Source organism: Heliangelus exortis, chromosome 2 (genome assembly GCF_036169615.1).
Source record: "Heliangelus exortis chromosome 2, bHelExo1.hap1, whole genome shotgun sequence".
In the NCBI taxonomy this organism is placed as follows: domain Eukaryota; kingdom Metazoa; phylum Chordata; class Aves; order Apodiformes; family Trochilidae; genus Heliangelus; species Heliangelus exortis.
In genome coordinates this window covers 102204009-102213951 of record NC_092423.1, presented here as the reverse complement: position 1 = coordinate 102213951, position 9943 = coordinate 102204009, and the positions used below count along the sequence as shown (strand labels likewise).

At 37.5% G+C, this 9943-nt stretch overlaps 1 protein-coding gene across 5 annotated transcripts in view; it reads right to left on the bottom strand.

The window, feature by feature from the left end:
* Positions 1-706: 706 nt before the first annotated feature.
* Positions 707-9943, bottom strand: part of LPIN2 (lipin 2) — a 45975-nt gene continuing 36738 nt past the window's right edge. For 4 of the 5 annotated variants that reach the window (XM_071737241.1, XM_071737243.1, XM_071737240.1 and 1 more), the window contains 5 exons: positions 9442-9528; positions 7314-7466; positions 6169-6283; positions 5403-5506; positions 707-5062 (listed from right to left, as the gene is read on the bottom strand). In XM_071737241.1, coding sequence (XP_071593342.1) covers positions 4918-5062; positions 5403-5506; positions 6169-6283; positions 7314-7466; positions 9442-9528 — 604 coding nt within the window. In that variant the 3' untranslated portion in view covers positions 707-4917. The remainder of the gene's footprint in view (positions 5063-5402; positions 5507-6168; positions 6284-7313; positions 7467-9441; positions 9529-9943) is intronic. The other variant, XM_071737244.1, reaches the window with a different exon arrangement.

Here is a 9943-nt window from a genome sequence, read left to right as displayed (position 1 = left end):
GGACCAATGCTGGGGACTGGTCACTGGCCAGATGTAGCCCTGTTTACCACAACCCTTTGAGTTCTGCTCTGCTCTTCAGCCAGTTCTAGGCTGAGCACATCTGTAAACTTCAGCATCTGTTCTGCCCCTGCCATGCTGCTGCCATGGCTCTTTGGCAGGGATGTCACTGCACACCAGCATGGGACACCAACCCAAGGGGGCAGCCACACTGTTATAACACTGGAGTTTCTCTGCTCCTCTTTGCTGCAGCCTCCTGTGCAATTAGAGAGGTCTTGAGCATCTGGTATTGAGCAGAAACATCACTGTGATTAATTTGTCTAATGCTAGGGGAGATGAGGACATCATGCTTGGAAAACGTTGCATGGAAGTGGCCACCCCTTCCATGCAGAAGACCCTGGTAAGCCCTGGCTGTCCCCAGCAGCAAAATCTCCACACACTCTGAACAATCCCTCCCCTTCCATGCAGCACACAGCATGGAACCATTTGTTGTGGCTATAACCCAATATTGGTACTATCCAATAATGTCAGTTTGATGACAAGAATTATGTATCCATTGTATAAATACTCTGAAAAAATAAACTGAGTGTGAGACAAAAAGGAAATGTATCGGTCCTTAGAAGAGCAACTTGAATTCCATGTAAAATTATGAACACAGTTTAACCCCCTGATTTACTAAATTAGCAATACAAGGATGGAATTCAAATAATAAATGAAGAAATATTTTAGTTTAAGTTTATTTTAATAACATTGTTCTGAACATCAATAAACATTGCACTGAAGTCTGGGTTACTGTACCCAAGATAGTCCAGTCTTAACAAAACCCACTGTATTGGTATGATCACAGATTTGACAGTTTTAAACACACTACCTTATTAGTGATTGGGTTGTTTAACAATCAAGTATTCCACACCTTCAACATAAAAATGAAAGAAATGATTGAAAAGAGTTTTCTCCCCTCTCAAAATAAACCAATATTTTGACTTTCATCTGGAATTAACACTGTAGAAACAATCCAAATCAATTCCATTCTATTAGCAGAATTTAACTTTGGAAAAAAAAACTTCTTCAGGCAACAGTGATGCTTTAAAGGCATCTCAAATTCACTATGTATTTTTGATGTTTCATTATGAATTTGCATTACGGTCATTTAAACAACTCTCATTCATGTGACAGCATTTTCCAGAAGACTTGTATGAAATACTAACATGAAATCTCACTTCTTTTGTCTTTACCATAAGCAGATTCAGAGTTTGCTTCAGAAGTTCCATAACAGAAATGACACAGGTGTTAAAATTTTCCAGTTAAAAAAAAAAAAAAAAGTTTTGGAAGGAGTATACTGATGACAGGAAGCTAAGGATACGTGAGCCAACATTGCACATGGAATTGTACGCCGTTAGGGATGAGAGCCCAACCTTCTGAAGTACAAACACATCTAGTACAGTAAAAAAAAAAATATATATTAAAGATCCAGAAATGTGTACAACTTAAATTACTGATCCTGAAGTCATCAAGGAAATGGGTAACAAGTTTTGAATTGCAGTGCTCCTTATTTATTCCTGGATAGGTATCATTGACTTAGCCTCTGACATGGTTCCAATGCTAAGAGGATCTGCATCTTCAACAACACAGCCTTAACAGGGGGTGTATGCACCTACAGACATACACACTTAGAAGTTCCTCTTTCACAGAAAGAATGATTTAGCTTGCATTAATTTTAAGTAAGTATAGCACAACTTGTTCTCAAAACATTAGTTTCAGGCCACTTCATCTCGACTAAGATAATAAAGGACAGGCTAATACTTAATTCTTGTTTCTTCATATTAATATTGCAGCACAATCCTGCAGTCTGGTAGTAATGAGATGTCTTTTCTAGAGTCAGTAAAGTGTCCAGTGGTCCAAGTTACATAAGGTATGCAATGGAAGGTACAGTGCCCCCATATTCTGTCCCTAAGCAGGGTTAACAATCAATCGAAAAAGCTTCAAATACAAGCCAGATTTAGAAAAACAAAACCAAAAAAACCTCCACAACAAATTCCCACCCTACTGATATGAGAAATACTCAATAACACTTTTACATGTTATAAAAAAAAAAAAAAAAAAAAAAAAAAGTATCAAAACTGTAGCTGTGACAGAGCAGAATTAGTAAAATTTTAAGCAACTTTTTGGACATCCCTATAGTGCATAATACCAGGTTAGCTGGATGAGTAGCTCTCTACAACCTTACCATGCCCATACTCACACCACCTTAAACTATATGCATTTGGAGATACACCTATTTTTCCACACTGCTCATTTACTCAAGCCCCCACCTGTAAATCCACAGACTACGACAATCTGGAAAGATGCATGGAAGTGAAGAGAAAAAAATATCAAAAAAGTCAATCAAGAAAGATATGGCCAAGCCTTGGTAACAATCTGTCCCATTTGGAAACCCATTTTAGTTTCATGAAGTGCTTTTATTTTCAGAAAACCTGTGTAAACACCAGGGCCACTGAGAATTAGTTAAGCATGGTAAAGAAAATTTTTATATCCACAAAGGGCTGTTTTAGGAGAGGCAGCTTCACTCCTTTTATGTAAAATATAGTCTTTAGATAGAATATTTAATCTAGCAATCAAAATATTGTGTTGGATTCTTATTTATTTTAAAGTAGTAAAGTGACTTAAAAGCTCAAATCTCACTGATATTCAAAGCACTTGGTGATCATGAAAATTTCCATCCCTAGTGAAATCTAAGGAATGAAAGGTAAGAAAAGAAAAAAAACCCATGGGATTATGCTTGTAGGCTGACAGTAAAAAAAATTTAAAAATCCTTTGAGTTGAATCCTGTGAAATCCACATAAACACTGAGTAGATTTGTGACAGGACCAAGAATTTGCTGAAACAGTCACAGAAAGTATTGTTCTCACTGTTCAGGAACAAGGATGCCTTTCAGTTCACTGAGATGCATGGAACACTGTGACAGGTAAGTATGTTTTCTTTCCCACTCTGATACTGCTTTGAAAGAGAGGTTCCATGTTGACTTTGTTTGCCCCCACTCTTTATATAAGATTTTATAAACACAGGAATACACAGAGTTTTATAAGGGAGAAAAGTACTTTCTCTTATATAGCAATGTAAAAATTATCCCCCAAGCAGTTTGTCAATTGTCTAGTTTTAGCTGGTGTTACATCAGAACTGTGGATTACGACTCCTCAGCCTGATGGAGAAAAATATCCCCATGTGGGGCAGAATTCTCCAAATGTATTCTGTAGGTAGTGAACCCAAGAGAGCTCCTTTCCTACATTCATCCCAAGCAAGCTGAAGCAGAAGGGCTGCCCGAGCTTCTTCCCAAGCAGAGCAGCCCTTGTGCAGGCACCACAGTCCATACAAAGGCATTCTAAAGATCCCTGAACTTCCCTGCTCCCACTGGGAGCCGTGTGAGGGGAGAGATTGACCTGGAGCCTGGTGGAAACTCTGGACACTGCCCCTGGAAGGATCTTCAATGCCTGGCCCCAGAAACTTGCTTAAGGAGTGACAGAAAAAACTTTGTACCCAGAAAGCCTGGGATTGATGTCTGAATGATTGATATTTAAATGACTGTAGTCCTTAAGCCCTCTGGGCTGGTGGAATGATGCATTCTCAACGTAGATTTGTCCAAACTAATTCAATTTAAAAAGCAGAACTACCTTTGCCTTCAAGTATTTTTGGAGAGAGATACTAGCTGCTTTTACACAGCTGATACACACTAGACTTGGAATGCAATTTGTTCATGGGCTCTGATCTGAAATAGGAATGATGTTTATGAATAACCCAAAATTTAAAAAAAGAAAAAAGAAAAAAAAAAAGGGTTTATTCTGCTTTGCAGCATTTAACCATTCTCATACCTGGAATCTCACTATTGAGCTGCATTTCCTTCCAGCTACTGAAAACCTGCAGTACAAATTCTGGAAAGACCTGCAGCAGACAATTAAAAAATTAAATACATAATTTTTTTTAGTATTACAATTCCCTGAATATAATCTGTACATACATTTTAACTGGCCTACACAGCATACACACACATATGCATTATCTCTGTGTTGAAAAAGGAAATAAAAATGCCAGCTTCTCAACTCTCACAGAAATGTTCAAGATTTTTCTGATGGAAATTTAACGTGACATAGTTCAGCCTGAAAACAAGAAAAGCCATACAAGTATCTGAAGATAACTTTCATTTTAACAAGCTCATGAAATAGCTTAAGCAGTGCATGTAAAAAAAGTAATAAGCAGAATTAGCATGAGCACAGTCTTGTAAATGTGACAAAAGGCATATTTACATTTGAAGAAGAATTTTGTGTCTCTGGAGTCTTGTCAGGCTAGTAACATCTACACATTTCCTGCATTTTAGCTGAGAAAAAAAAGCACACTGGTCTTAGGTTCTAGCTCCTTTAAAAATGGCCTAATTGCTCACCTGAACATTAGACCACGTTTCTTATTAATAGGTCTGACATTCTATATTTGGCAGTTTCCATACACTTTTTGGCTTCATTTTAGAAAATATATTATTAAGACTAATACGAAAAAACATATGTTTACAATAAAGTCTGTATTGATGAAAATGCAAGGTCACAGTTTACCTCAGCATTTAGTTGCCTGAAGCACTTGGGTACCATGACCATCAATGACAGGCCAATCTCAAGTGCTTAGAACAAGTATATAAAGACAAGCAATAAAGAAACAAACAAAAAAAAAACCCCAAAACCGACCCCTCTCCCCCAAAAAATTAGACAGCAGCTTTGCATTTTCTTTGCTTTAAACCAACAGAGTTAAAGTGATTTCTTTAGTAAGACTTATGGTACCAGTATATAAATTAGCATCTTCGTTAAGAAAAGTTCTTCACATTTAAACTGAAGTTGAGTAGCTGAATATGAAATTTCATCTCTAGGTGAGAAGTATCTTTCAGGCCAGATCATCCATATTAAGATTAGGAAGAGGGTCTCTCCAGTAGCAAAACGAGCTGAATTCTGGGCATGGAAATGCAGAACTCTGTTCTTTATTAAGTAATGGGAACACATGTTCCACAAGCTCACTTAGTCTGTAATACCTATATTAAAAAAAGAAGAAAGATCATTATTTACTGTAGAGTTGCTGTTCAGTTGTAGCCAAAAAAGGATCTCCAGAGGTCTAGACCAGAAAGGTACAATCAAATAAGGCATCACTACTGCAGAAACAATTTTCTATTTTATTTCACCAGTTTACTTTTTTTTTTTTTCTTTTTTTTCTTTTTTTTTTTTCCTAAGTTCCAGCTAAGTATCCAAAGCTGTCTCTAGCAAGTCAGATTTTCACATATCCAATAGGAGATCAAATCATGGATACAGCTACAATTATTTTGTACTCTCATTCCTAAATACTCTCTTTAGCTGGAATAACAAAAATGATCTTACGAAGATTTGTTTCCCTTGGTCCGTTCTTGGATCAGTTCACCCTTTGGATTCACAGTAAATATTCTGCAGTCTGGAACTCCCACTTGCATGTAGGCATACACATCCTGCAAAAAGCATGAAAAAAAAAAGCACATGCTTCAATATTGCCTTATTGAATGTAATATAAAATTTCTTGAGAAAAGCTGATCCAAAGCGTACAATAAAGCTGCCCCTTAAGAAAAAGCCGACACCAGACAAAAAAGAGCTAAAAAAGCCCCAAACACATACACTTAGCATGATAAAACATTCCTCCCAACTCTAGTTCCCATTTCCAAGCAAACATGCACAAAGTCCATACCACACAAAGCCACTCCTTGTGACAAGAGGTCTCTTACAATACTCTCCCACCCCCTCTCTCTAGCTCAACTATGACAGATCTGTAGAGAAAACACAGGAACCACTCAATAGGAAAGAGGAGCACAGAATTAAATCCCTTAGGTTATAAAGCTATCAAAAATGATGAAAAAAGAACATGGAAAGGTGGAACATATCTAACAAAATCATGAGAATACCAACAGATCATCACAACCTTTATTATATAAGGAGTTCTAGTAATTTTTACTTAAGATATCTGCATGCGGGTTTTCCTGACCAAACACATAAAAGCACCAGTGTCCAATTTCCTTATTAAAATTCAAACAGACACAACAAAAAGAAAAGCCTGTTTCCTCTGCTTGCCAAGTATTTAATGCATTTTAACCCTTCAATTAGAAAGGGGCAGACTTACATTGGGCCTGTTTCCAAAAGCAGCATAGAAAGGCTGTTTACTGGGAGCAAACAAGTTCTTGATATCATTCAAACACTCAATTTTGAACTTCTCAGGCTTCTTCTCTATTACTTCCCTAAAATAAAATTTCAACAGTCAAATTCTAAGTCATCAATTGATAGAGAGTATAGTCCTTTCCCATTTATCTGGCATTTATTTTCTTCCTGTTGCTAACTTTAGTAGTCATAACATTGATTTGTAGCTTTCCAAAAATGATACAGGAGAAAATAAAACATACTCTGTTAATAAACAGATGAGCTAGTGGGAGGTTTCCCTGCCCATACAGGGGTGCTAGAACTAGATGATCTTTAAGGCCCCTTCACACCCTTGCCATTCTATTCTATGATTCTAACCTGTGCCTAGGCTAAGTATATGGGATGAAATTCCCAGCTGTGAACTGCTGTTATTGTAGATGATCATCTGAATCAGAAGACTGAATCAAGGACACACAAGCTTATTACAACTCCTGCCTCTGATAGAAGAGGGCAAGTGGCCTTTTAGTGACCTTAATGGAAACGGCATCATTGCAAGTCATGGCAAACCAAGCAAAACCAAGAAGACTTCTGCAGGATTAGCTCTTCCCATCATGAACAGGTGGACTATGCCTGGTTCAAAAGATCAGTTGAGTGGAACCATGGCTAAACTCCGTATTGCTTTTGAGTAGTGTATGTAAGGAGCACTCCCAATATTGCAAGATGACACACTCTATATTCACCAGTTTTTTTTCTTTACCCCCTACCTTGTGTAGTAGCATTACACTACAATCCTTGCAGCTATACTTGAAAAGACAAAGTGGTATTGATATAAATTGAACCTAATAGTACCCAGTCATGAACTACAGGAATGAAAAGGGAAAACAAGCTACTCTGTGACTGGTGTTTTGTAGCCACTTTAACATGTCCACAGAACCAGAAATATACTGCAACTGACACTCAGACAAGACCAATAGCTTGTAAATGATCACTAGAGACAACAAGTTTCAGCAGCAAATTTAGCAGAGAATGGAACATATTTATAGCTATAATGGTTACCATGATACATCTTTTAAATCTGCTGCTTTGTCTCAGATGAAGAGGGAATGAATATATGAAATCTCACATGCTTACCTATGAAAGGCAGAAAACAAACTGCTTGGGGACAACATGAGAGGACCTCTGGGGAGAATTGTTCCTTCATCATTCACCCAGTGAAGGTATCCTCTGGTCATATCTGCCATCCCAATGGCACGGGCAGAACAGTACAGAAACTTGTAGCCATTTCTAGAAAAGAATTATCAGCTTAGTTTATATTCTTCCTGCAAGGCATATAATAGCCTAAATATACGACTCAATTAAAACTGAGAAACAGGAAGTGCAAAAAGAACAGGGATGATAATACTACAATGACACAATTAGATAGACTACATTGTCTTTAAACAAGTGCCACTTTGGTTTCATCCAGCTTCTTTCAGCCCAGCTCTAAGAGGACAGCAATTATTTAAATTATATGCATGACATAATATTGGATGCCAGATCTCTTGTTTTAGTTGCTGGATTTTTTTTCAGGTTGTTGGCAGAATTTGCAGGACATAATGAAGGACAAATAACAAGAAGCATTCATCAAGCCCCTAAATTTTTCCTGCAGACATTTAAGGTTCATCTGTATGATGCAACAGCACAGTTATTGCATGCACAAAAGGCTTGAGTGTTTATGTGCATTTTCAAAGACCTGATTCAATCTGGCAAATAATTCCAAAACTATTCTCTTATTATGCACCAAATAGATATCTGAACTTTATCTCCAAGGGGCCACACATGCAATTTAGCCATGGAACAAAGGCCACATGAGTGAAGGTCAACAACAGATTCTAAGACCTCAAATATTTTTGGGGTAAGTAAGACACTAGTCTTAAAATAATATATTTGTTTTTAAGTGGGTGAGGAAGTGTTTAACAGTTGATCATCCTGACTTAAAAAAAAACAAAACAACCAAAAAAGATCCCTCAAAATCCCCAACACAACAACAAAACCAAAACAAAACCCAACAACCAAAAAAGCCCCCAACATTCTGAAGAGTCTGCTAAACAAAGGACCCAATTTCTTTTTACAAGAAAGATGGTGAGAGACTTTTTAGGATGTCAGGTAGTGATAGCACTAGGGGGAATGGATTCAAACTTGAGGAGGGTAGATTTAGATTACATGTTAGGAAGTTCTTCACCATGAGGGTGGTGAAACACTAACAGGTTGCCCAGAGAGGTGGTGGAAGCCCCGTCCCTGGAAGTTTAAGGCGAGGATGCACAGGGCTCTGAGGAACCTGATCTAGTGGGAAGTGTCCCTGCCCATGGCAGGGGAGCTGGAACTAGATGATCTTAAAGGTCCCTTCCAACCCTGATAATTCTATGATTCAATCTGAAAGGGGAACAAATATATAGGTTTGTTCTGCCCTAAGTTACTGAACATAAATATTATAAAGTTGCATATCTCTTAGATGAACACTACATTTAAAAGGGTCTTGTTTGCAACATATTTGAAATAAACACCTCACCACTGCTGCAAGGGTGAAAGCACACAGGCTGCCCCTGCAGGATCTTGGAGACAGCAAGGTATATTCAGTTGAGTACCTCAGGTTGGGGCATTCCTTTTCTACTGTTTTACTGGACTGCATTTTACTGGACTTAACTCAAGCACAACACAGTGACAGAAACCTTGAGCCAAGCTACCAACCTTCCCTTGGTGGCAACAGCAAGTTGTTAATCAGGCTTGTTTCAAGATACAAACTATCCTAAAGTGCTTTCAGTTGAGTTTGGTAACAAACACATCAAAACACAAAATATTTATGCACTGGAAGGACACAATTACAATTTAAGTTTGAGTTTCCATTGTATCATGTTTCTAATAGGCTTTGTAATCAACCTGAATTGGTGGAAAGGAACATCTGTGTGACTATTTGAGAGATTTTTGCTATTACGGTTTTCTGTAGTCACAACAATATTACACACATTTTTTAGGAACTAAACTGAAGAACCAAACATTTGAGAAGGGAACCAGTGACATCCATTCCTGTAAAGGTGTCCATCTGGGGAAAAACTTTGTTTTGTTTGTGAATGACAGAAGTAGCTTATTTCCTAACATTTAGACCAACAAACTGTAATAAACTGCATAGTTATTAACAACAATCCAATTAATTGGCCACTAATCCCCTCTCCCCCCCAAAAAACCCAAACAACCCTGATTGCTTCACAGATTAAATACTCACTCATTTATGGAATGATAGAGTTTTGCAATGCCTTGGTGAGTCCAGTCCTTGCCAAACTGAGGGAGGATCTGTCCTAAAGCATCAGACCTAAAAACAAAATCAGAGATACATGATACTAAGGATATGAGTTTTGCTAAAGACAACTGCTAATGAATCTATTAATACATCATTTATAATTAGGATTTACAGGTATATCTCTGCCTATACTGTACTAAGAATTCTGTATTAAGAATTTCAAAGGATTGCAGAGCAATTAGTGGGGCCATGCAGAACAGGCTGGTTTCCAAATTAACCTATGGCTGCTAAACCTGAAGAAGTCTATCAGAAATAGAGCAACAGCCGCATGGTAAACATTACGATCTTTAAAATTTTATTTTAAAAGGCAATTTCTAGTTTGCTGTAAATGCAAGCACCAATTAAAATGAAAGCAACATGTGTTTTCCTTTACTGTTAATGAACATTCTTTAACAGTCTTCTTAAATCAAGTTCCTTTATCTTACAA